We start from the raw sequence: 27360 nt of genomic DNA on the forward strand, positions 1-27360 counted from the left end.
AAATGCATATACGTACATATATACGTACAGGTGAGATGGTGGTAAAATCAGCACGTCAGAGGTAGTCAAGAATTCCTACATTCCTGCGCAGGTGAGCCTGGGATGCTGATGTGGCACATTGGCCTCGTTCGCTCTTCGCTGAAATCAACGTGTGCAAGCATCAACAAACTTATTATTTCAGAGAAGATTTCTCGTGTCCAAAGTGGAGCACAATGATAAAATATAATACACTTGTGATCAACATATCAGCAGAAAAAAAAAGAAATATGAACAAAACAGATAATGAAAACGTTTTATACTCTAGCTTTATAATTTAATAATTGTTGATTATTATGTTGTGCAAATCTTTCCAATTTATTCGAAACAAGTAAAAAATCATTATTTTCATAATCAATTTAATCATTATGTTGTGTGAATTAATATGCACGGTTATAAATTCATTTTACTTTTTATGTAAGTGCAATCTAAAACACATTTTTTGCTATCCATACCTTTTGCATTAACAAATGTATTACCTAACATGATCTAACATATTTTCTCTAGTCTCTTTCAAGTTTATCATACATGCGATCATTATATCGCTCGTGTACATTCTTAGATTACAGTTAGCTTGCTCGCCTCGTTATCACGTAATAATAGCTAATTTAGCAGTTAATTTAAGGAACGAATTAATTACAATTAATTATAATTTTTAAATATTTATCTAGTTATTACACATAATTTTTATTTTGCTTTTTCCAAATTTATATTTATTGTAAAACTCCTTTTACGAAATATCTATCTATATGGATTGATTATCATCTATTTACAGAATTTAATTCATAATCAGATTTATTTTCGAATGTTACACAGATGTTACATACAATCACATATTCATTCACAAGGTAACTTGGAAGTTCAGGATCAAGATGATTCGCGAACTCTCCCCACCTAGTTGATGCTAGAGCAATAAACTTTAAACAGTCAGGAAACGTAGAATCATGATTACTATCCATACTGCCAGTAGACAGTCAGCTCGAAGCGGATTCACATCGAAATGTCGGCCGACCAGGTACCTATAGTGTTTTATTTGAACAAGATAGATAAAATTAATCCAGGAAAATTTATTTTGCAAAACTAATTTGTACAAAATAATTAATTTACAAAAATTTGTGGATTATTTGAAAGTATTTGAATTTAGTAGAAATAAAATTATTAAAGGCTTAACAAAATTTTTTAAATTTTGTTAGAACAATTAAAGTAAATATACGGAATAATAATAAAATAATATAGAAAATAGAAAAAGAATTAAAAATTATTAAATCAATTTCCAATTTGACGATTAAGAATTCATGACTTTGCAAGATAAAAGAGATGGTTTCTATATCAACTCTTTTTTAAATTTATTTAATTTATTACACATATAGTGTTTTTAATTAACATAAAATAACTGCCATGCTCAACATTTTTGTACTGTGTATTTCGAATTGTTGGATATAGTTCGCGAGGTCGCGGAAAAGTTTTATAGAACGTCATTTTCTCTAACGGGGTTTTCTACGGTTAATCTTAGAACGAATACAAAATTTTGCATATTTATATAAGTATTCCAGTCCTATATCAAATCAATTTTTATTTACGTATCCTTTCAAGCTAGAGTTAATGCTCTTAACAAAAGTATTGAGAAAAAAATATATATATTTAAATTATGTATAATTTAAAATAAAATACAATTCAGGAAAATCAAAAAATGTGTAAACAGAAAATAAAAGTTTTTTTTTATTTATTTTTAAATAAACTTTATCAAATTTGTAATACAAAATTTGAAACAGAAATATTTAATATGGAAAGTTAGCAATTTGTGTGATAAGTTATAATTGTTCTTAATATTTTCCTTTAGAAGAAATTGTTATAAAATCGGAAATTTACAGATAAAGGTTCGGAATACTGATATATTCAAATAAACATATATAATCGGAATTTATGAATATACGACAAATATGAATACTCAGCAAATCAGAATAACTTTGTGTACGTACATACATATGTATTATACGTATATGTATATGTTGTATGTTGTAATATTTCTTATAAGCATATAAATAAGAAATGTTTCCTCATTTATATTAAATAAAAAAAGGCAATTAAATTTATTTATAGCTTATTGCACTTATCAGAAGCTAAAATTAATTTTGAAATATGAAAACAGTGTTAGCAAAAATGTTAAAACACTTTTGTACATATATAAAGAAATTTAGAAATTTATAGATATATAATATAATATTATTTTATTGAAAACAACGTAATTTAAAAATATCTTATTGTAAGTTGCTATTAATTGAAAATGCTAAACTTATTATCTACAATTTTAGTTTTTAGATCATTAAATATTAAACATAAATATTATACACACATTATATTATCAAAATAATATTTATATGTATTATACACATATTTACATTATTTATATATATTATACTCATCATTATATGATCAAAATGGTTACGCTCGTTTATTTTGTTTCGTCAAATCAAGTTACATTTCGATGTTTCAAATTTCTATCTTGTCTTATATTTTTAAATATAAATATATCATGATGTATTGATCAGTTTTTTGTATGGTTAAAAACCATACAAAAAAGTTTTTAATTTAACGCTACGTCTGACAATGAATACATTTGTGAAATGTATGAATAAACATTTTTTTATGTATGTCTTGAAAAAAAAGAAACAGGTTTTTTGGGTTCGTTTGCGCAATGAACGTGGTGGGGATTAACGTTTTTAACTGTTCATACATTTGATCGTTGGTCACAAAGTATTTACGGTGCTTACGGAACAGTAGGATTTATTATAAGGATGTCTCTCGATAAGGTAATGCATTTTTTTTGTTTCTGCTCGGTCTATCGCAACAGTACTTATATGTTTGTATTCTCGCTGTTTCATATCAATTTTTTTCGGAGTACATTGCAACAGAAAGGTATCGAGAAGTTAATTTCAAAGTTGAAATGAGCCACAAAAATCGGCCAACGACGTAGCATACTAATTTTGTTGGTCTTGTCTTATGTTGCGATCGCCCATGATATTATCGTATGCATTTCTCCGAGGAGAAATTTGGGGCAGTTGGTAAATCATTATTTAATCGGGAATAAACTCGTCTGAGGAAAGTTTGGAAGGTATGATGCATCGGCGAGAAATTTTTAAATTGTTTTCACTAATGTGACTTTTAAAATTTTTTATCTTACTTATTGTTATTATTATTATGTTGATTCTGTTCTTTCAATTTTTAAGCTTGCAGTTTTAAGTTACAAGGCTGATTCGTGATTTTGAAATTCGGTAAACATCCGTTTCAGAGTTACATTTTTAACGCAAAGTCATCTTCAGTCATTAATTCAAAGGTTACTGTATGTTATCCATATTATAAACACACGTAACACGTGATATATAGTGTGATTTATAATAGCGTTTTTATATATGTAAATAACACTTACGTAATATTATTTTTTGAAAATGAATAAGATTAATAAAAACGAAAGTAGAAATATTAATAGTTACCAGTAGTTTTTTTAAAAAACAGTGAAAGATTAATACAATTTTTTTTTTAAATAACGAGCTCGTATTTTTTTTATAGCAATTTGAAGCGGCTGCTGCAGCTATAAAAACGCTTACGAAACGTCCTACTGACGAGCAGCTTTTGGAACTTTATGCTTTATTCAAACAAGCTACAGTCGGTGATAATAACACATGTAAGTTCTCATTAAAATAAATATTGAAAATTTGATATAAAATATTTAATTTCGCGTATATTGCACGTTTTTGACATATTATTATACATAAATCTTATTATATTTATATGAGTGTTGAATTATATCAGAATTATATCAGAAATATTTACTACGAAAATATAATTATTTACTTATTCAATCAGTTTAATCTTATTAAACTATATATAAAAAACTAATTATATTATATGTATATTATATATTATGATATTTTAGCCAAACCTGGTATGCTGGACCTGAAAGGAAAAGCAAAGTGGGAAGCTTGGAACAAGAAGAAGGGCACTTTGCAAGAACAGGCGAAGCAAACTTATATCGATTATGCCAATCAATTGATCGAAAAATATAAATAGTGTTATTTATCGTCCTCGGAGTAGTTGCGTTCTTGTTATTCACGTTTTCTGTTCCTAAGTAATCTTGTTACTTAATAACAAAATTAAACTTTGTAATTTATAACTTTATCATAATTATTGCACGAATATATTCGGACTATATTTCAGAGGCTATATAACCAGCGAAAAAAAGAAATGGATATAATACACTGTATCATATTCGATTAATTCTTAACTAATAAATCACCATGTTATATAATATTATTAAATTGTGTTTCTCATGTATCTAATACAACTCCCATTCGTCTAAATTAGCTAAACGTTGAAAGTGTTTGATGACCAATTGGAATAAAAAAAATTTGTACATGTATATACATATATATGTAAATTATATATAATATACATTTTTGCACCGACACATTCATTTCTAGAGTTATTCATTCCTTATTTTCTTGTTCTTTTCTTTAATATCAAGCAGCGATAAAAACTTGTGGCTAGAAAATAAGAATTTAGCTTTTTACTTTTATTTTTGCTCAGTATATTTTACGTATTTTATTATAAATTGCAACGATACTAGAGAACTTATTATATAGAGTACGATACTAGAGAATTTATTGTATAAAATATTTCTATTTTATTTAATTTAAACGTATAAAACATTTCTACGCTACATAATTAGTTTTTATATGTATACGAGTATATATTTATTTTACTGAGATAGCTTTTTGAAATACTAGAGATTAATTCTTTATATGATACATATATATGATATATTTTCTTTCTGATTGCTAGGAATTTTATTTATTTTGTTAATATGTATATTCTACCATTTGATTATTTTCGCTTTAATTTACTTTGCTTATTGACTACGTTTTACAACTCCGATAAAATTTGATTGATATATCAAAGTGATACTTTGGGATTAATACAAAAAGAAATGAACATTTATTTTGAAATCATGTCGCGTCATAGAGGATTAATACTTTGCAGGTATCTTATAAATGTAATATTATATTATTTTGAAAGAGTTTATCTCATTGATAAACTCCAATCAATAAATTAAAACATGTTATTGTAACCATCTTTTATCACATAGCGTGAGAAACTTCAATGTCTTTCCATGAATAATTGTCACTAGTTTTATCGGTTGATCTCGCCGGCAATTTTGTCTGTTGAATATTACTATGTCGTACGCCATACGAGAAATATATACCCAAGCCTGCGATAAAATAGTGTAAAATAATTCGAGACATTTAATACATTAAGAAATTCATTCATCCGTGTTCTTGTAACTTACCAACAACCATCCACACGGCAAATCGTACCCATGTCATTGTATCCAACATCATCATGAGATAAATATTGATAAGTATACTGATTGATGGCAAGAATGGTACGAACGGTACCTAACACAACAAGCGTGTAATGATCATTTAATAAATGTTATAGTTAGATAATAATGTTTGCTATTTAACTACAAATTTATGATATCATTCTTCTATATTTTATATAACAAGGAAAAAATCATAAAACATTGATAATATTATTAAGAGATATCGAGATATGACGATTTTCGAGATAAAATAAGATTAAGGCTAATCTCTTCATTTGAAACTTTGACGTATGTATATATATATATGTATACGCTCATAAATAATATTCAATAATAATAAAAATATAAAAGGTATGCACGAATCCACATATTGACATCGCGGATTAATGTGTAATAGAGCTCACTCAAAAAAATAATCTTGCAACTTTAACAAAAATTTTCTAGGTGTAAAAAATTAACTAAAATAGATAAATTATTAGTAAATACTGTGATACTGGATATATTTTGCACTTAATCAATTTAAATGACAGAGACAGAATTTGTATCTGTACTATTAGTGTAATTTAGACGGAAAATTTTTCTGCGATGCCTATCTTTAAGGCCTATTATCAAGGACAATTATAATTGTAATTAACATTTGGCAATGGGATCTAAATTTTCTAGAGGTATCGCTAGAATATTGCTACTATAAATTCTATACGTGACAAACAATATTCTAACAGATGGAAAAAGTAGCGATAAATTTTAATTGAGACATCTAGAAATCTATCTACATTAGCAAAATATTTTTTTGAGTGAGAATATTAATATAATACCAACATAAGAAATATATAGATATAAAATAAATATATCACACATACCGAGAATGTGAGTTTCTTGCCGGAAACTGGCTGGAAATAAATGAAACACAGAGTAAGCACCAGTGCGGCGACTAAAACAGCGAGTAATACTACAAAAGTCGCTTTTCCCTCGTTCAGCTCGGTTATATATGTCGATAATAAAGTGGCGATACCAAAACAAAGGACGACTGAAAAGAAATTAGTAGTATATTACATTAAATAAATATTAAATATAATAAAATCTATGAAAAACATATAACAAATCTTACTGTAACAAAATACGAGAGAGGTAACAATCTGTGACGTGAGTTTCGTCGAGTGATTTAATTTGTTTGCGTTTACAAGCTGTCTCACGACGAATATAAAAGTCCTTGGATCACGATCGCCTTTCTTCTCGTATGCATCGCTTTCTTCGTATCTGCAAAAAAAGCATTAATTATTTTTAATTAATGATAAAAATTGCATAATTAATTACTAATTATTATGTTGATCAATTGATCTCAATTTTAATTTTATTAACACACACTTTTTATCAATTTTCAGTTTTAATTCTTGAAAAATTAGTTAAACTACGGGCGTGAAATTAAGCGAATTGTTGTGACTTCTCACCGTAGAATAAGTACGCAAGATGCCACGATCGAATATGCCAGTAACGTGCCGATACTCATCATATTGACTAATTGCGTGAGTTCGAATATCGCCGCTAAAATGCCTGTAATACATCAATAAATTATATCGTTTAATTGATGACCATAGGCTAAAGTGTATAGATGATAAACCTGTAAGAAGTCCGGCGGAAAGTGTGCCCATGAACGGAGTCTGGAATCGTGAGCTTACTTTGCCCATCCACTTGAAGATTAGTCCATCCGAAGCCATGGCGTAGATCACTCGCGGTAACGGAAACATCGCGCCTAAAAGACTGAAATAATTGGTAAATATTTAAATAAGCGTTCTCTTTTTCTTGTTTTTCCATATCTCAAAAATATGTTAATAAGAGATATATAGATTAATATATAAAATTTATGAATATAGATATATTTTTTCAAATCGGATTAAAGATTTCATTAAAATTTGTTTTACATTAAAAAAAATAAAATAACAAAAGATATAGTTAATTATATATAATTATGTTGCATTTACTAAAAAAAAAAAAAAAAAAAAAAAAAAAAACAATTCTGTAAAATAGTATATATATATGATATACATTTTTTTCATTCACTTTTTAATTTGACGAGTAAGGACAGTATTACCTGGAGCAAAGTCCGCAAATTGCTCCGATCGACACGAGCCACTTGGCCCATTCCCAGCCTATCGTTGTGAACAAATGTGGAAACGGTGCTTCGGGATTCTGCTCGTAATATGGTAACACCATGGTGAGTACCACCGAGACGCCAAAGTACGCCAAGAAGACGATCGTCAGGGACGCGACAATCGCTATGGGGATGGATCGTTGGGGATATTTAGCCTCCTCTCCCGTGGTGGCCACACAATCGAACCCGATAAATCCGTAAAAGCACGTGGCCGCGCCACTTATGATACCCGATATGCCATAGGGCACGAATCCACCGGTTCCAAACTTGCAGTCCGTCTCGGTGCACTTGGGCTCCGCTTTCCAGTTACTGACGTCAGCTACAAATTATTGCAAATATTAATTGAATTATTATTGTTATTATCATGTTATTAACATTAATAATTAATAACATGAATTTGCATATCAAACTACAAATTACTATTAAAAAATATCGAGAAATTTGTGTGGAATGATTTATATAGATAATATTAGTAATTATAGTATTCTATTTTTTATTATTATTAGTTCAATTTTGTTGAAAAAATATAGAAAAAAAAGAAATTCAAAAGAATGTTTACCTTTAAAGGAACCAGCAATTATGACGAAAAGTACGACAGTGAGATTCGCCAGGGTGAAGAAATTGTTTGCTAAAGAAGATTCCTTGGCTCCAAAAGCGAGCGCGACTGCAAAAAAAATTGCAAATTGACTCAGCCGTTTTTATTATTATTGCTACACAATTGCTTAACGATCTGATAAATTAATAATAAAACTTGTTGCATGAGAGAAATATGTTGGAATTTCAGGGCTATTTTGCTGATAAAACATACATTTAATTAGGTCGGCCAAAGAGTAATTTTCTTATCACCTGAAAATACCAGAGTAATGCCGAAAGCGAAGAAGTCTGGATACGATGACAGATGATTGATATCGATAGGTGCAGCCGACTCGAAAGCATTCCTCATGCTATTATTGAAGAGCGCGTCGACATACGTGCTGAGGCCACGCACCACGCTAGCCGAGCCGATGACATATTCTAGAATCAACGTCCAACCGATGAGAAACGCCACAAATTCACCCATTGTGACGTAGCTGTAAACATAGGCGGATCCGGCACGCGGCACTCGTGCTCCGAATTCGGCATAACAGAGTCCTGGAAAGAAAATAATGCATGCAACACATTTAAATAGTAAACACACTGCAAAAGTATACACAAACATGTTAGCTATTTATATAAAAAAAAAAACTCAATTTTGTAAACAAATATTTAAAACCGAGACATTATTTAAAACTAAGTCAATTTTCTTTCTCTGTTTTTCTTTAGCATAAGAGACATTTATAATATTACCTACAATATTTAATGATAATTTATTTGTTTGACAAAAAAATGTATCGTATTTGTAAGAAAAAAAAGAAAATATAATTGAAGACAAAATTATAATTGGTATTAATAATTATTATAGTAATTATAGTTATTATGTATATAGTTTTAAAATAATTTTTCTTAATCACAATAATATAAGTTATCATTTTTTAACGTATTCCTATTTTTATTTAGAAAAAAACTTTTATAAAGAAAATTTTAAAAGAATTTATATAAGTTTTATGCAAGCTGTCCGGTAATTTATAAAAAATCTCTCGTGTACAGGTAGAGCGGATCAAACTGAGCAAAAAAAGTCTATATCATTTTGCGATTTTCGCAATAATTATTGAGAAATTAATTAAAAAATATCGACCAATTCGTGTGAGTATTAGCACGTGGAGAGAAAAGTCTACTGTCACGTGGTTGCTAGTCGCATGCATATAGTAACCGTGGGCTGTCTCTTCTCGCTGTGCTCCTAGCGACCGCGTGACAGAGCGGATTGTTTTTTCGCAGAGCGCCAATATATTAGCGCGAATTGGTCGATATTTTTAAATTAATTTCTCAAAAATTATTGCGTAAATACACTTTCTGCACTAAAAATGTAATATAATCTAAATTATTTATTTATTTTCACTAATTGTGAGATAGTTCAAGTTTTATTTGAACCCTAGGATAATATTATGATGACATATTTAATAAAAATTGGATACTTTTTTTTTTTTAAATAAACTTATATCAAATTGTGTAATAAAACGTAATTTTTATAATAACAATGGTATGCATACGACAGTATTATTTGTCCAATACATGAAGTGGTTAGACACGAAGCTTATCTTAAGATTATCGACTACTTTGTCAAGTGGTATATTTCTTTTTCCAGGAACCTTTAAATTAGACGTTAATACAGTTATCTCTGTGCAAGGCAAAGTGCTGGACAATTTTTCTGGTATCATTTTCTGCGAAGCTTGCATCATTTATGGCGCCGGGACTAAGGTTTGCTTAGGTAGCAACGAGCGTGCTAATAAAATCGGAAGATGGATACATTCATTATTTATTCACTATTTAATCTCGTATACCTTCTCTGCGAGATATACATACTTTTCTTTATAAAATTGTTTAAGAAAAGAATAAAAAAATATTGAAAATTATGTTGTAATAATTGAATCATATATTAAAAGTTAAGAGGAAGACAAAATCGATAAAATACGTAGAATGATCCTCTTATCACCGTATCAAGGTGATAAATACATACCTGCGAACATCGATGCTATCGCAGCGATGGCGAATGAAACGACCACAGCAGGACCAGCGGTGGATCTTGCGACAGTTCCTGCCAAGACATATACACCTACTCCTAGGGTAGAACCAACTCCTAAGGCTGTGAGATCGAGAGTCGACAAAACTCTTGCCAGTTGAGAGTCTTGACTAGCATTTACCACTTTTTTGCGAATAAACACTTTATACAAATCTCGGAGTTTCCACTTCATGTTATACAACTGAAAAAGAATGCACGTGTACAATTAATATATTAAATAGACATCAAATATAATTTTACAATCTTTTTGAGAAAATTAAAGGAAATATTAAAACTAATTTAATTAATAATTTAAACAGACACCAATAATATAATTTATAAGTTATTATTTCGAAAGTTCCTTTGGAATTTTATTTATTACATATTAATTCCTATTTATATATATTAATTTTTTAAATAAAATTAAAGAAAATATTAAAACTATTCATATATAATATTCATATTATTACTATTATTGTAATAACAGCTACATTTTGGAATAGTTGTATTGTATAAATAGCTGCGCGTTTATTTAATAAAACATAAGTTATCACGAAAATTTAAGATTTAATTTTTAATAAACATCACAGAGAAAAATTTTCCTTATTCTTATAATTTATTTATATTATTCCAGACGGACATGTTCTCTCGCTGCAAGGATCGATATTTCTGTGAATGCAATTTATATAGTATGTACATAGTGATCAGCATAACTTGCGAGACAAATACATAATTGACGACTTACCATGACAAGTTTTGTTAAAGCACAATCCATTTTTCTGCAGGCAAAATGCGAGAACGTTAACAAAACGAATTCTACGAACTGTCCATCGAACAATCCGCGCGCGACTAAAGAGATTTAATTAAAGTGCCTTTATATATCACGAGACGACGTGTCGCACGTCGTCGGGGCGCCTGTTTAATTGGTCGAATTGTATCGCTGCTAGTACAGAAAGGCAATACACATCTCTACACAAATAAAGCAACTGTCTATATTTATTACGAATAATCAATCAAAGTGAATACAAGCATATCTTTTCTCTTCACTTAAACGGTTCCGAGAATCAAAATCGATTAAACGATTTCTAATCTCGGTCGGATCCATTTGACAATGAGTGATAACATCAATATTAGATTTGGTTCACACACTATTGGACTTATAAACACTTTGTAATGATCTGTCAAAAATTCGTCGCTGAATACTGATTAAAAAAATAAGCCCCAAATTATTTTATCTGATTGTTATGTGTAAAATTAGAGAAAATCTAATATCAATAAGAAAATCTCACTGCAAAATATATTTCTCATTATTTTTTAATTATTTGATATTGAAAACGATAAGTACTATCTTAAAAAAAGTTTGCAATAAATGGTGCGTGCGATGCGTTATATAAACATCATATTATTGTGAACGAGGACATTAACGGTGAAAAGATAAGAATAGATATATTATGAAGTTAACACACGCTAGATATACTTTATGCTGAATTGCTAAATTTTTTTCATATATTATTTTTTTGATATTTTAAGTGCAATGTGCTTATAAAGTTTATATTATTATTTTAATTTCATTTTAGGCAATCTATCTCACAACAAAACAAAAGATAAAAATCTTTTATTTATTTTATACACGGTAAAAAATTTTGTGTTAAATTTAACACATTTCTCGTGTCCCAATTTATCTACTCTAATTTTAATGTTAATTTAATAGAAAGCAAATATGTAAACAAATAATACAAATAATATGTAAAAAATTAATACAAAAATGTGAATTAATGTAAGATTTACTTGTTAATTGTGTTGTTTTAACTCTTAGAAACGGTAAATATTAACTCAATGCAGAAAAGTTAAAATAACATAAGAGTATGTTAAAAATTTAATACAAAAATTTCTACATAAGAAAATTTCAACAAAAATACAAAATGTTTTTTACCGTGTATGTCTCATTCTAGTATGCGTATCTCGTTACGTATACATATTTTCTATGTATCTATATTACTTCTTCAAATATGTATTTTCTTTATCATATATAGTTACAAAGCAGCGAATTCTAATCCGAGTTATAAATCATCTAAAGTGAGCTGAATATGTGGTAATATTCGCGGGTTAATATGTACTTACTTGATCGGAGCACCGTAACTTGCTCAGCTGTACGCGAAACCGCTTCACTGCAGTTACTGCAGTCGCACCTCAACATCACTCTAAAGTATATTGGATATATACAAGGTGACGCGACAGTCTTGGAATTGTTTTCACGAATGTAACAACTACTTTCTTTATTTTGCTTATCTTTGTGAAGATACCGATTATCCTGTACACATGATAATACAATCGATCATAAAGAAGTCACATCGATGCGCGTTCAGTGGGTTCAGTGTCCTCAATTCGTGTATGTACTTTGCTTATATGAGTTGCTAGATTACAAAGAATAAATAATTATGCAGATTGATAACAGTGAGCATAATTTGAATGTAAGAATATTCAGTTATTACTTCTAAATTTTTATTTTTATGAAATTAAACACTTAATTGTTAGCTATACATATAATTTTATTGAAAAATGGACGGATTCTCTCTCTATATATAACAAATATTTGTTAAAAAATGTAAGAATTTTTTTACATACATGTATATGTATATATACGTACAGTATGTATTATAATAAATGGAATATATTGTTCCAAGTGCTTGGACGGATTAAATGTCTTACAATATATGTAAAAATCACATAGACATTTAAACTTGAAAACATTTGTGGAATAATTTACCACTATAATAACATAATAAAGCACTATAAAGGCAATTACGTTTGCATAATTTACATGAATGTGAACACTTATAATAAAACTATTATTATAAAACACAATATTCTGAAACAAGACTGTACAAAATATAAAAGTCAAATTTTTAAAATGTAATGCATTTGAACACATATTAGAAAAATATAAAACTATCTTGTGTATAATATTTGTTAATTATCGTCGTAAAAAAAATTTTATATATTCAGTCTGCAGTACTGAGATTGATTGTTTGTTAGCTGACTAAAACGTCAACTCTAATCTAATTTCTGCAGGATAATTCTAATTAAAACCTTGATGCACCCAATAATGAGATTAGAATTGTTATGGCAAATATTCCATTATGTAGTTTTGTTTCGTTTCCAGCAGACTGAAATAAGTATAAAATATATTTACTTATATTATGTGTTGTTTCAAATCACTATAATCATAGCAGAATAATACTTACAATAACATAATAATTACATCTGTCACCTTGACAGCAAGAAGAACACTTCCAATCTTGGTACCAAATGTAGATACAATCAGGCATACTGCTCCGCTGCAATCTCTCGCATTCCTTTTTAGTGGCGCATCTTTTGGATACATAAAATTGTTTTTTGGCACCCTGAGACCAATATGGTGTACCTGTAACAAATATCAAACTTATGATGTTATCGTTATATAAAAATGTTATTAATGGTGTACCTGTAACAAATGTCAAACTTATGATGTTATCGTTATATAAAAATGTTATTAATTATTACATAGAAATGTTATTAATTATTATATAGAAATTCAAAATATCGCATATATTGTATCATCTTTTATTATATTCAAAAATAATTCTTTAATTTGGTTATCCTTGTAATTAAAGAGTCATAAATAAAAATACAATACTTGTATTGCTTCTACTGTTCTTCACATAGTTATTCAAGATATCAATATTAATACTCCAATTAATTAAATATTTTTTTATTAACTTTAATAAAAAATGATTAATAACGATAATTGTCGATAGTAATCAATAATAATTGATTTAAAGATATAGATAAAGAACATGTTTTGAGTGACACTGCACATAACCTCAAAAAATGACTGCCTATAAAATGCAAGCAATGCACTTACTGCCCCATTTGATATCTGTAAGGCAGGAATCCTGTCCCTGTTCGCAAGTTTTAATAGTATTGAGACATTTATCTCGATTGCCTTCCTGATCTGTGCAAACGTAACACTCCAGGGCGTGGCCTGTGATAAAAACGTTATAGAGAATAACAAAGGATGAAAAAACAGATAGAGTAGAATGATCGAGACTTTATCACTTACCGAACGTCACGCACGAGATAACGAGTAAGGCAAAATGCCATTTTGTGAAATTCGGCATTTTGGAGAACTGATAGCGTGATTTATTTTGAGACAACGAGCGAACCACGCTCCGCCAACTTTAAACACAGCTGACGCAGCTGACAGATCTATATCTTGGAATCAGTGACGGATCATCGCAGGAGTGTAAAAAACCTGTAAGCTTTATAATTCTTGCTGGCAATACATATTAAATTTAAAAATATTTGTTCTTATTTTGTGTAACATTTTATTAATTATTAAAAAATAATCAAATATATTTAATTATTTTGAAATTTTATTATTTCTGAATTCTGAATAGTATATTAGATGAAAAGCTGTGAGAGATTAGTTTAAACGCGAGGCGACTGAATTTTTTATTCCGTTACTGTTGGAAATTGTCATAGTATATAAAATATATAGATGGAGTTTGTTCTCTGATTCTACCACGGTGAATTTGATATATGTACATATCAGATAATTTAAAATACTATCCTTCAATCACAATAATCAAACGGAGCCTATTAAAAAAAACTATCGTATTCCAATGCATCTATTTCCCTTATATTAATAATATAGGCAACTAATTTACCATCTATGTATTATATGTCTATGGAAGTTATCGATGATGCGGCTAGTGCTGCCATCTCATTTAGAGTTTGAATCTTGATATCGTTCAAAAATGGTGATTTTCTTCAAATACATTAATTTTTTCAATATTAATGACATACTACTTATAAAATGGCAAGTAGCATTTATCTTAATTAAACTTGAGTACTAATAATATTAAAACCTAAAGGATATCTTTCGAGAAATCATAGAGATATTTTCTTGAAAAAAAAAAAAAAATATTCAACTTAATAAAATTACCGTGTGATATATTAAATTACTGTAAAAGGTAACGATACTTTTGAAACTTTTAAGCATTTATTTGTTTATATTTTGAATGTTCGATCATTGTGTGATTATATGTATATTTTATACAATAGCATTCATGTATTATATATAGTTTCATAATATTTTATATTTAGTTAATATTTTACACTTCAAAAATTATGATTCAGCCAAATTTGATATTATATATTTATTGAAAATGACTTTAAATGATTCATTCTAATAAAGTAATACAAAATTAATTTTACTGTAATATCGTTCTTTCATTGATTATCTTCTCGAGAATCGATACTTTTGTTCTTATCTCGAACAAGTTTAAGACCTAAAAAAGTTATATAAAGTTTCTGAAAAATTGTCAATTAAATATTATATTCGTGTATATCTACTTTGCGTTTCCATACTTTATAGAAATATATATATATCTAAAAAATTAATTATAATGTGATATACAATTACTTTTTGCTTGCGAATATTATTTATTCTTTTGAATTTATTGATTTATTAGATAATATACATATATCTAACTTACGAAAGAAATTCTGACCAATTAATTAAATAATATAGAAATATGCGCTCTATTATACTGTATAGTGTGTGTACTATTAATCTTAAAAATATAAATAAACTTTAATATACAGTATCCGTGTGTATATAATATAGTGTAAATGTCTATAAATTTCTTTATATAAAATTATAATATTTCTCCTGAATTTAATTAGACGTGCTAATCATAAATTACTTTAATGTGATACTGTGAGCAAAATTACATACGTAAATCTTGGTTTGTTTAAAAATACGTATGCTAGTGTATATGAAAATTTACATCCCTATCGAAAACTTGATTAGTGTATAAATGTGAATCCGTAATCTAATAATCTGATTATATTTATATAATAATATAGTAACACAGGATCAACGAGATGGCCATAGAAGAGCGTATTGCATCGCATACGAATATCTCTCGAGTGAGTTATACAATACAATTGTTAATGTGCTCGATCGATCGAATCACCCGCTATAATCCGCGGGAATTTATATAGGATGAGGTATCAACGGACGCAGGAAAATGACTGAATCATTTCATGTCGTTATAAATCTATCTTGAAAATCCCTTCATCCGTAGGATCGTATTAATGTCATGGTTTTCGCATAACCGCCATTTTCTTTCTCATATAAATTCCAGAACGTAGAATGCACAAATTTTTCTAATCGCTAAATCGTGTGCAAGATAAAAATGTCATTACGTTAATGGAATTTAAATGTCAAGTTTTGGAAATAATTTCTTTGCCAAATTAATTTCTTGTTCGTTAACTTTCAAGCAAAATTTCCAGCTCATTTAATTATGTGATAATCGCGCCTGACATTAATATTTCAGTTTAACGTTAATTGATAATTGATTGTCCCAGAGAGAGAGAGAGAGAGAGAGAGAGAGAGAGAGAGAGAGAGAGAGAGAGAGAGAGATACAGATTTGTTGGACAATTTTCTAGATGGTGACTCGCTTGATTTGCGTGGGAAGCGTGTCCTTAACTGGGGGATGAACTTTTACACTCGGTACTTGCGCGATCCTGCAGGATGTCCCGCGGACATTCCAGGACACAGAGCGCACACGTTTTCCACACGAGTGTATGTGAGCGCTCACACAATTTTCTCTCTCTCTCTCTCTCTCTCTCTCTCTCTCTCTCTCTCTCTCTCTCTCTCTCTGTGTGCATGGTCAGGTTATTAAAAATAGCCGAGGGGTATTATTGACCCGCACGTCACAACTTGGGTTACAGCCTTTCCGGTTGACCAGCTTAGGATCAAACTATAGCTAATCTCTCCAACAAGAAGCGCATTACGACCTACGAACTACGATTATTAACTATATTAATTCTTGCCTCATTCTACGTCGTTTCCTTTCCTAAACATGGCTTAGTCCATATTTCTGCGTTTCCCGCAGGGTAGAAACTGCGATCGATGGGGTGAACAGCGATGGCCGGTTCTCGAGTAAGATACTCGTCGATCCGAGTGAAACTCGGTAGATTAAGCTTACATGAATTCGTCGTATTATCATTGAATACAATCTCATTACATTGTTCTATCATCGTGCTACGCGCGGCCAATCCTCCCTTGATGCAATTCCGTGTCATCGATTTTATTATTATTCTGCTATTCGTGTAAAGTCTGTCTTTATCTAAAAATAGATTTTTTCCTTAATTTTTTCTTTATACTTATTTTAGACACGTACTCAAGAAATGCCGTTCGCAAAAATTGCATTATTGACATATATCAGCTGCAAAATTATTATCTATAATTTTTTTAATAATTTTTAATTATTATCTATAATTTTTGGTATATATATATATATACATACATTTTTTAATATATATTTGAGAAAATATTTGAAGAGATTACTATCAAAATTAGATATTATAAAAACATTTTAATGCATAGATATAACAATATAAGAAGCAGTTAAAGTATTGAAGAACGAACGAATAATAATGAAAAATATCCAACAGTTAAAACAACATGGATAAATAAAGTTTTAATTACGATTTAAATATATTTGTAAGACATATATATTTAACATATATGTGTCTCAAGGAAAGTAGATACACATATACATTGCGTGCAGTTTTCATAGCCCTTTGGAAATAGCGACGCAGTAGGTCATGACGTGTCAAGAATATGAGATCGTCTGACAGCATTTGACACTGAATGACGCCTGACGTCTGACACTGGACCGCGATTACCGTTCGCAACGGACAGCTGATCAACGAACGAACGCGTCGTGCATTTCCGCGGGCGAGTCGAAAATGGCCGAGCGACGTGATGCGATTCCAAAACGGAGTAAAATTGCCGCATGTATGCATGTTGAATCGCGAATAGAATCGTCCACCCGCAGGGCTTGATCTCCATCTCGTCCTACGTCCCGGTTTTCGGTCCAGCGATCGAGCATCCGTGCTACATAGCATAGATAAGAGAGAAGAAAGGAGAAAGGGAAAGAGACACGCGCGAAAGTCTAAGCGCGGGAGGGGTGGCCGCCATCATCTCTCCCCTCCCGCTTGCCAGGGGCAAGCTCCTCGCGCCAGGGAAGAGAATAAGGGAAGAGTACGATCTGGACACCTACAGGAAGGAAGGAAGGAAGTAAGTGAGCAAGAAAGGGGAAATATCGCGTACGCGCTTTTTCCTTTCCCATCCATTTCCTCCGCCACCCTCCTAGCCAATCTCACCGCCGCCGCGTGCGACTCGCGGGTCTCGTGGCCGCCACCGTTGGTCGAATGTCGATATTCGAGTGCGCGGCGCAGGCTGAGCAGTGCCGAGCCGCTGCGCCGAGAGTCTAAAATTATCAGGTAGTCCGTGCGCGCGACTGCGACGTTACCAAAGCGGGGGAAGGGTGAGAGAGGAGAAAGAACAGAGGCGCAGCATTCACGGCGTCGCGCCGCCAAACGGACGAGGATAGTTTGCGATATGAGAAAGAGAGAGTAGATCGCGGGATAGAGCGATACATTGCGCGACAGCTAATCCAACACAGGAACGACGGACGGACCGTCACGACTGGCGACGAGGAAAACGTGAGGTGATAGAGACGGCGGGAGCGAGCAAGTAGGGGAAGAAAGAGGGAGAGAGAAAATCATTGAGGAGCGAGAGAAAGTGTGGAGAGAGAGAGAGAGAGAGAGAGAGAGAGAGAGAGAGAAAACTAGCGTGAAAGGAGAGACGTGGGCGTCGAAGGAGCGACTGAAGTTTGGCCGACAGAGAGAGCGAGCGGAAGAGAGACAGCGTGACGCGTGGTATATAAGTGTAGTAATCGCTGTACAAATGTAGAATAGAAGTGAGAGGGAGAGAAAATGAGAATGTACATGAAATAGAGAGAGAGAGAGAGAGAGAGAGAGAGAGAGAGAGATAGAGACACGAGACCAAGTTAAGTAGAGCCGATGCCGAGCAAGCGCACATTGAGGAGCGAAAGCGAGAGAGAGAGAGAGAGAGAGAGAGAGAGAGAGAGAGAGAGAGAGAGAGAGAGAGGTAACGTGCGCTGTATAACGTGAGAGAAAGAGATTCCCGCGCAAAGTTGGAGCGAGACGGGATAGAACGGAGCGAAAGCGCAGTGTCTGGTGGAAATGCGAGAGAGATAGATGACGTCGCCGTATGAGACGAGGCGCGGGAGGAGAACCGCGACGAAGCAGTAGAGTACACTAGCAGCTACCTAGCACCTAGGCTCGCGTTGGACGTCGTGGGGCACGCTGGACAGCTCGGGCGAACCACGCGCGCTGACGTCGACAGAGAGCGTTAGATCGTTTCGTCATATCTCTCTCTCTCTCTCTCTCTCTCTCTCTCTCTCTCTGTCCCCTCCATCCCACCTTACTCTCCTTCTCTCGCTCCCCTCTCCGTCCGCTCCGTCGTCCGTCGGGCATCGCGCGCGCGAGACGCGAGACATACCGTCGTCGGTCGGTGCGCCGTGTGACAGCTCCCGCGCGCGGTCTTCTCTCCGTGCGAGTTCGATCGTCGTCGACAACATTTCGCGTCGATTCGCGAAGCGGAATCGCGCGCGCGTCAACCGAGTGCCGAGAGATAGGAAGACGCGGAACCGCGAAATCTGATCGAGGTTCCGTCCCGGAAAGGCCGGTGTCCCCGGCGACGAGCCGCTCGCGTGTAGCTCGGGATACCATCGACGTCGATTGATCGTCGATCGGTTCATCGGTAGCGGCAGCATCAGCATCAGCAGCGGCGGCACCATGGCGGACGATCCGGAGAACAACACGTGCGAGGACTCCCTCGGGACCGGCGACACCAACACCGGTTTTAACAACAAGTTGCGGGGCCGGAAGGGCGCTCTCAAGAAGAAGAATGTCTATATGGTCAAGGATCACAGCTTCATGCCAAGGTTCTTCAAGCAGCCCACCTTCTGCAGCCACTGCAAGGACTTCATATGGTGAGTAGTATATATCGTACTATTGTCGACTCTTCGTAAACTTTGGTTGTCCTGCGCGACGCGTCAGTTGCTTCCTGTTGCTTAATATTGTGCATCAGGTTGATTGGCTCATTGAATTTTTCCTCTGTTATATATATATATATATATATATATATATATATATATATATATATATGTTACATCGTACTATGCGATGAATCATTAACTAGAATCGATTAACCTTTAGAAGAAGACGAGACAACGTTCTTAAAGGATAACGTATTAGTTCGAGAAAAGAAAAATCTCTACTCATTGAGATAAACAAAATTTTTCTGTTCCAAAGATTTTACTTCAAAACAATAAGACGATTCAAGTATTTGTTGAATTTATAACTTTCCCGGATTCATCGCGTAACTATGTTTGCACGCTACTTTATGTATTTTCGGCTTTGATTCTATGACAAATCGTTACTATCATTAGCCTCTTATTATTATTCGAGCGCGTTAGTTCTCTTGCAAACACAGAGGTTGGATGCTTTTGCTCTTTATACGTAAACGTATCTATGCGTCGGATGCGTTCCAGTAACGATCGAGTTTGCATCCCCGGGAGAAGAGCAGGTGAACGCCTCGGGGGAAGCTCATCACGGGGGGAGGCTTGGATAGGCCTGTTCGACTAACAAGAAATGTTTATAAACTCTCTTCCTGTCCTGTTGACTTTGTGATATTAAATAATTATAGTTTCGGCACGATATTGTTTTTAATGACATTTAAACTTACCGATTAAATTTTTTTCCACTTACATCCGTTCGAAATTGTAAAAATTTAATAGTACTTAGAAATATTTTTATATAAAACAAGGAAATTAAAATTATTTTTTCAAATTTCGAAATTTCGAATTTAATTTACTTCTTCCAAAAATTTTTACTTTTTAATTGTAAAAAAAAATGCTTCAGACAAAAGTTGTTTCGAAGGGAAACATAAGATGATGCACATTGATTTAATTTTGAGCATAAATCCAAAGATCATATTTAAAAATTATTAATCTTGTGTGTTTTTTTTTAAACGAAACTATTCTAATTTTTTTATATAAATCGATTTCTCGCAATATTCTGGGCAAAAAGTTATAAGAAGGTAAAAAATTGAATAATTTACAAGATATTTCATACTTTAATTTGACTATAATTTTATACAAACTATAATATTGTTTTATCAAATATTCATTTTTTTATTATCTTGCCTTAATACTTTTATACACAAAATAATGAGAGGTTTCAATTGTTGTAAAAAAAAAATATGAATTTGCAACGAGTAGTCTTATACAATATATATATATATATATATATATTTTTTAAGATATATATATATATATATATTTTTCAACTATGTTTTCTTTACACCAGTTGATGCCCCTTATTATTCTGTGCATAAAAGTATTGAAGCAAGATAATCGAAAAATGAATAGTTTACGAGATATTTCATTATTTATGTAAAATCATGTTAAATTAGAGAAAAAATTATATATACAATATATAATAAATTTGAATTGACATTAAAGTATGAAATATTTTGCAAACTATTTAATTTTTGGCCATTATATACTCATAACTTTTTACGCAAAATATTGCAAAGAATCGATTTACAAAAAAATTAGAATAATTTTATTTAAAAAAAACAAGATTGATCTCTATATGACTTTTGCACACTCAAGGTCAAATCAATGGCATCATCTTATGTTCCCCTTCGAACCAAATAACTTTTATTTAAAACATTTTGTTTTACAATAAAAAAAAGTTTTTATTTTAGGGAGGAATTAAATGAAAATAGATCAACCTTTTTTTGTATGTGTGTGTATATATATATATATATATATACAAATAAATTTAATTAATTTTTCTTGTACATTGAGATAACTTTACTCGAAATGTCATTGCTTTGTTTTAATTTTTGATTTGTAAATGTCACGTTCGAGAACGATCGTGTTGACATTATCAATAGCGTTTTAATCTCGCCTTGTTTATTCTTCTTTAGTTTTGTTAATCGTACATTTTTAGACCATGAGTTTTTGTATTATACACAATGAAAGATTAATAATCTCTGTTGGGTGATATATGGAATGATATATCAACCTCACTTCATAATTAACTAATTGTGAGTATTCCCATTCAATTAACATCGATGTGAGAGAAATATCATTCTTTTTCTGATATTTTTACGCTGTGCGCGTTGTGTACAATATTCCCTCTGTTGTCAAGATCGCGTGTGAAAATGTTCAATATCATAAAATCGCAAGGTGTTCATAATGGAAGAAAAACGAGAACCTTCGCCGCTATCTCTTTCTTTCTCTTTTTTTTCTTCATTAGACCGTTAATCTGCTTTGGTGCATGCCACTTCTAACTATTGGACCTTTGGTAGCATATTAATAATGAAGTTTGGGGTTAATTATAAGTAGAGACACTCAACTCCCTTAGGGCAACGCGGCCTTTTTCCGGCAACCTCGCCCACATTTTGCAATTTAATGAAATTAACGCAGACTGTTTTTTTTTTCTTTTTTTTTTTTTTTTTTTTTTTTTGTAACCCTCAACAAAATATATATACACATATATCGTCTATATTAATTAATAAAAATAGAAAAAATAAGTTTTTTCGCGAATTCTTTATAGATGAAATAATTTTTTATATATAGATATTGATTTTTGCATCATGATTCGTCGTGTGAGGAATCGGTTTGCGAAAATCGCTCTGTTTACCCGAAACTTCATTGATCTTTTCGTAAATGTTTACAAGACTAATGGAGCCAATATGTTGTAACATTTCCTTTTCGCGGCACGATGAGATCCCGGTCTTCTTCTTCTCTCGTAGTCGTAGCGGACACAGATACATAAATCCAGTCAATAACGTTCTCCAGGCCGGCCGCCGACACGGAATGACCAATAGTTAAACGCTCCGGCCTTGACGCACTCGTGCCGTTCTTCCTCTACATCTGTCCGAATTAGAAACCACTCTACCGGGATATATGTATAGAAGAAGCGGCGATGCCGTTGAGAAGTGCGGGCGCGTACGTCTTTACAGAATTTGTGCGTGCGTGCGTGCGTGCGTGCGTGCATGCGTGCATGCGTGCGTATCGACCTGCCATGGAGCGCGCGCGTTTCAGCAGAGGGACCTTTGTCTTATCCTCTTTCGATATCATATTAAAGAGAATGAGAAAATTTGGAGTTCGTCTCGGTGACAAGGTACAATCGAGTCGTTCGGTGCACGAGTGGTGTGAATTTACATCTCTCGCTTTCGGAAATAAATTATTTCGCATTTATTATTAGTCGTAATCGTAAATTTCCCAGCTCTATTAAAGTAATTTTCAACTAGAGTTATAGTAGTAATTTTACAAAGAGATACTAATTAGTATGTTTTAATTAGTAAGCAGAGAATATAATACTAAAGCGATTTGTCTCGCGTATATCCGAGTTATCACTCACAATTTTGTAACATTCATTATTTTGTTATTATTTGAATTCTTAATTTTTATATATCCTATCTCGTAAATCTTTTACATTTTTCATAATTTTAATGTAATGGAGTTTTATTCAGCATGAAAAATGTCTCTAGGGTTTTTCGTGTGTAATATTTTATTTATTTACATATGCGAGAGAGAAGGAAGAGAGAGGTAGAGAATAGCACAAATACTTTATATGTGAATCATTTAATGTTTGTGTGAATAGCAATTTGAAATTTGTTGACATATGATCACAATTGATCTCACAACTTTCTCTTTTAAATCCGAATTTTTTTGAAGAATTAAAAACGATTAAAAACGATGAAAGCACAGTTGATATACTCTTTTAAACCTTTTCTATTTTAAACATCCATAGCATTGGTTGTATTTGTTTCAAGATATAGATACGATATATCACGCGTTGACGCCTGCGACGTCAAAATAGATAGGAAAGACCGATTTGGACATTTTGTATCATATCAATATTAATGACAGTAACGACAGCGACTAAAACTATTCATCGGATTTTGTGAATAGAAAAATTAATGACCGACTGTTTTTGCTAGATTATGGACATTTTTTATTGTTAAAATCAATATACATGTATCTAGATTTATTTGTGCTCATATAAACTTATGGACCAACTAACTTGTTAATCAATTTCCAAATTATAGTATATATGTGTGTATTGACTTTTATCTCTAACAAAAAAAAAAAGTTTTAAAATTCTTACCGAATTTGGGATACTCGAAATATTTTTTAACTTTATCATCTTCGTTTAAATCACACTAATAAACACAAGATTATCGAAAGATATTGATTCCTTTCATCTGTGATTAATTTTAATCATTGATTTACGCATTCATCGAATTCGCGAAACTCGCTTTATATCCGAAGTAGATGCTACTATCAACCAGACGTCTCAATTCGTACATAAAGACAAAAACTCGCGATATGTCATGCGTCTGACATGAGATGTACCGACGATTGTCGACGTTGCGTGACCAACGAACCTGATGAATGACTCGCATTTGTCGCATGACACGATCGCGAGGCGCGTGCATCGCGATGGCAAAATGCATTTTGCGGCGATCCAACGTATCCCGGGTCGCTCCCATCGTATGCTTGCACCCCTGCGTCGGTCTCTTCGACCAGTCTGCACTTTCGCTGGTACATATCCGGGTCCATGCTCGGGCTAGGAGTACGTTATTGATGTGGAGATTAAAATATAATTTCAAAGTAAAAAAAGTAAAAGCAATATTTTTGCACACTCCTGTCTTTTCAAGGATAATTTTAAATAAATGAGAAGCAGATGTTATATTGTAAAGTATTTCTTTATCGGAGAAAAATATGTCAGTTTAATTAATACAAAGGATTTCGTCAATTTTCTTTTTCATGTAAGATTATTTTAAAAAAATGGCGTGTATAAATATCTACTCTATGTTAATATTGAAGACTAAATATAGGAATGGCCAGAATCCTCAACTGTAATTTGTATCCTTCTCTTGTGAAAAGGATATTTATCCTTTTGGGACATAATATATATATGTTTTCAACCGCCTTTCTTTTCCTTCTCTTTTTAATATTTTATTTCAATTTCCGCAGAAACTTTAAAAAATTGTTATAGTTATCGCGGATAATATTTTATATTCTCAATTATCGAAACTTTTTTAATGATTGTTATTGATAGCAGAAAATGTGCAATTAACTGTAATTTTAATGTTAAATTTTCTAACGGAAGCGATAAAAGAATTTCTTTTCTTTATTATATTATTAATAAAGATTAAAGTAAAGTTATAAAGGTAAATTTATACTATTTTATGTGTAAGAGGAATTCTGTAGGATAAAATAATTGTACAAAATTAAGCGATTGTTTTATTACTTATTTAATATTTCATCCTACATTGCGATTATATCTAATGAAAATTAAAGCGAACAAAGTTATAATTATCGAAATTGATCTTTTCGAAATTGGCAAAAATTTCCAGAGTAACGTAAAGTTTGTGAATCATTATTGCGAAAGCAATATTTTGCCGATGACTTTATTTGTGGATTTTACCTTTACATTTTCTACACATCTTTCACTGACACACGAGATGAGTAATTCTAATTAGGTGCATTGTGTAATGAAAGTAATAACGGAGTTCGTGATATCGCGTACAGGACAGAGCTACGTGGCGAGAATTAATTTTTTTGTCGGCGTTGCGCAACGTTTCACTAACGAAGCTACAGATATTGGCAAGAAGAAGTCGACTATGCATTACGTAAAAAAGGGAATGGCAGATTAGTAGAACCGGTCGGAGCAGATTTAAGTCGATAAACATCTGTTCGGATCTGGCATCTTTGGCTAATTTCGTATTTCTTATTAGGGCTCACGAATCTTGTTATCTCAATTCTCGTCAAATATCGACGCAAGAAAAAAATCAATCATTTTGTCAGAGAAACAAAAGACGTTTCCTGCGTTTTATCATTCAAAGAAGAAACTGTTATGCACCGCACATACCTATGTGCATATAACTGTGCTGCTGATAAGAATGAGCTATTTTTATTCTACTTTTATCATGTTCCTAGAGTCAAAATATTAAGAATTATATAGTAAATTTTAACTGAAAAATGTGATCGATATAACAAAATGATGATTTTAAAAAAAGCATTATTTTTTAACTTTATTAAACTCGAAATACATTATAACAATAAAGCTCTGATATTATAATATATCGTACTATATAATTAGTATTATTAAACGTAAGAATTGTATCTTTTAATTGTGAGAGCTATATCGAGCAGTTTCTTGAAGCACCTATAATTATAATCCGAGAGAAGGATGCAACTTTTGACTTTTTTCTTTCGGGATATAGAGCTGCATATTGGTCGTTTTCATTTGCGCGTATCGATCTAATAATACGCATGTATGTACATCAGAGCTTTCGTATACACGATTATAGCGAATAAGATTTATTTTCACGGATTTTCCGGTTTTGTATGATATGGTTCACGTGTGTCCGAGCGCGCCACAACGATCGCTTTTTAGCTCGTAAATCGTTATCGAATCGTGCGGTTTTCGTTGGTCTCTTTATCGAGGAGGAAGTCCATACGTATATCGTTTGATCCGCCCTTTCATATATCTTGCCTATCAGCGTGGAGCAAAAACCACATATATTGACATTGTTACGGCAATATTATCTCGCGCGCAATTAATTTTATTGTGAGTTGTTTGTTGTTTATCCATCTATTGTAAATGATACACTAAGGAAATGATGCAAAATTAACTGATGTAAATAAAACCGATTAAATGAGGTACAGTGACTTTTGATAATTAAATGTTTTTATATTTTTGTTTAATATTACATCACAATTCTCAAAAATATTTCCAAGTTATTATTTATATTACTTCTCTCTCCCTTCTCTTTTATTTGATTTATTATATTTAAATATATAAAAAAACATTTCATTAAATCTAAAATCTCTCATAAAGTGGAAAATATTTTTTTTTTTTTTAGTTATTGGAACATGTAATAACATTATCAAAATATTACAACTGTATTAATTTATCGAAAATTTATTATGCATTGATCTATTTATATAGCGATCTGACAATTAGTTACTCTATTTGATCCTAAGGTACTTATCGTTAGCAAAGATAACAAGTTTGCTCTTTTTCTTTTTCTGTTTCTGTCTTTTCTGTTCTTTACTGAAATCCTAGCCACCGTTTTTATATTACATGAATTTTATACTAAAAAATTGAATGATAATAATCACTAGAATCCTAAAATTT

General features: G+C 31.8%; 4 protein-coding genes across 7 annotated transcripts in view; 2 read left to right on the plus strand and 2 right to left on the minus strand.

Moving 5' to 3' along the window:
- The first annotated feature begins 923 nt into the window (after positions 1-923).
- LOC140664232 (acyl-CoA-binding protein homolog) lies at positions 924-4352 on the plus strand. Of its 2 annotated transcripts, XM_072889165.1 has the most exons (4): positions 995-1051; positions 2704-2846; positions 3604-3718; positions 3971-4352. In XM_072889165.1, the coding sequence occupies exons 2-4, from the start codon at positions 2832-2834 to the stop codon at positions 4102-4104; spliced, it is 264 nt and encodes an 87-aa protein (XP_072745266.1). In that variant the 5' UTR covers positions 995-1051; positions 2704-2831; the 3' UTR covers positions 4105-4352. The 2 variants fall into 2 exon arrangements, with proteins under 2 accessions (XP_072745265.1, XP_072745266.1); XM_072889164.1 differs by lacking the exon at positions 2704-2846 and having other exon boundaries at positions 924-1051.
- Positions 4353-4863: 511 nt separating this feature from the next.
- LOC140664227 (cationic amino acid transporter 2-like) lies at positions 4864-12449 on the minus strand. Of its 2 annotated transcripts, XM_072889155.1 has the most exons (12): positions 12322-12449; positions 10946-11169; positions 10159-10402; positions 8412-8696; positions 8125-8229; positions 7506-7884; positions 7035-7174; positions 6865-6967; positions 6525-6673; positions 6277-6443; positions 5381-5489; positions 4864-5302 (listed from the first exon to the last, which is right to left on the minus strand). In XM_072889155.1, exons 2-12 carry the CDS (start codon positions 10973-10975, stop codon positions 5172-5174), a joined length of 1842 nt encoding a protein of 613 aa, XP_072745256.1. In that variant the 5' UTR covers positions 10976-11169; positions 12322-12449; the 3' UTR covers positions 4864-5171. The 2 variants fall into 2 exon arrangements, with proteins under 2 accessions (XP_072745256.1, XP_072745257.1); XM_072889156.1 differs by lacking the exon at positions 10946-11169 and having other exon boundaries at positions 12322-12410.
- A 279-nt stretch (positions 12450-12728) lies between these two features.
- Positions 12729-14462, minus strand: LOC140664231 (UPAR/Ly6 domain-containing protein cold-like). The gene is made up of 4 exons (XM_072889163.1): positions 14303-14462; positions 14105-14224; positions 13446-13624; positions 12729-13367 (listed from the first exon to the last, which is right to left on the minus strand). Exons 1-4 carry the CDS (start codon positions 14358-14360, stop codon positions 13284-13286), a joined length of 441 nt encoding a protein of 146 aa, XP_072745264.1. The 5' UTR covers positions 14361-14462; the 3' UTR covers positions 12729-13283.
- A 4768-nt stretch (positions 14463-19230) lies between these two features.
- Positions 19231-27360, plus strand: part of Pkc53e (Protein C kinase 53E) — a 61063-nt gene continuing 52933 nt past the window's right edge. Inside the window, exon 1 of one of the 2 annotated variants that reach the window (XM_072888553.1) lies at positions 19231-20120. In XM_072888553.1, coding sequence (XP_072744654.1) covers positions 19924-20120 — 197 coding nt within the window. In that variant the 5' untranslated portion in view covers positions 19231-19923. The remainder of the gene's footprint in view (positions 20121-27360) is intronic. The other variant, XM_072888552.1, reaches the window with a different exon arrangement.

The sequence above is a fragment of the Anoplolepis gracilipes genome, chromosome 3 (assembly GCF_047496725.1).
Source record: "Anoplolepis gracilipes chromosome 3, ASM4749672v1, whole genome shotgun sequence".
Classification (NCBI taxonomy): Eukaryota; Metazoa; Arthropoda; class Insecta; order Hymenoptera; family Formicidae; genus Anoplolepis; species Anoplolepis gracilipes.

Excerpts from the sequence above, each read along its gene's own strand:
- LOC140664231 (XM_072889163.1), bottom strand. The coding sequence starts at position 14,360 with ATGCCGAATTTCACAAAATGGCATTTTGCCTTACTCGTTATCTCGTGC. Across the intron at positions 14,225-14,302 it reads TATCTCGTGCGTGACGTTCG|GCCACGCCCTGGAGTGTTAC; the intron begins GTAAGTGATAAA and ends TTTTTATCACAG. Across the intron at positions 13,625-14,104 it reads TACAGATATCAAATGGGGCA|GTACACCATATTGGTCTCAG; the intron begins GTAAGTGCATTG and ends TATTTGTTACAG.
- LOC140664232 (XM_072889164.1), top strand. Across the intron at positions 3,719-3,970 it reads AGTCGGTGATAATAACACAT|CCAAACCTGGTATGCTGGAC; the intron begins GTAAGTTCTCAT and ends ATGATATTTTAG.
- LOC140664227 (XM_072889155.1), bottom strand. The coding sequence starts at position 10,975 with ATGGATTGTGCTTTAACAAAACTTGTCATG. Across the intron at positions 8,697-10,158 it reads GATAGCATCGATGTTCGCAG|GACTCTGTTATGCCGAATTC; the intron begins GTATGTATTTAT and ends TTTTCTTTCCAG. Across the intron at positions 5,303-5,380 it reads TGCCGTGTGGATGGTTGTTG|GCTTGGGTATATATTTCTCG; the intron begins GTAAGTTACAAG and ends ATTTTATCGCAG.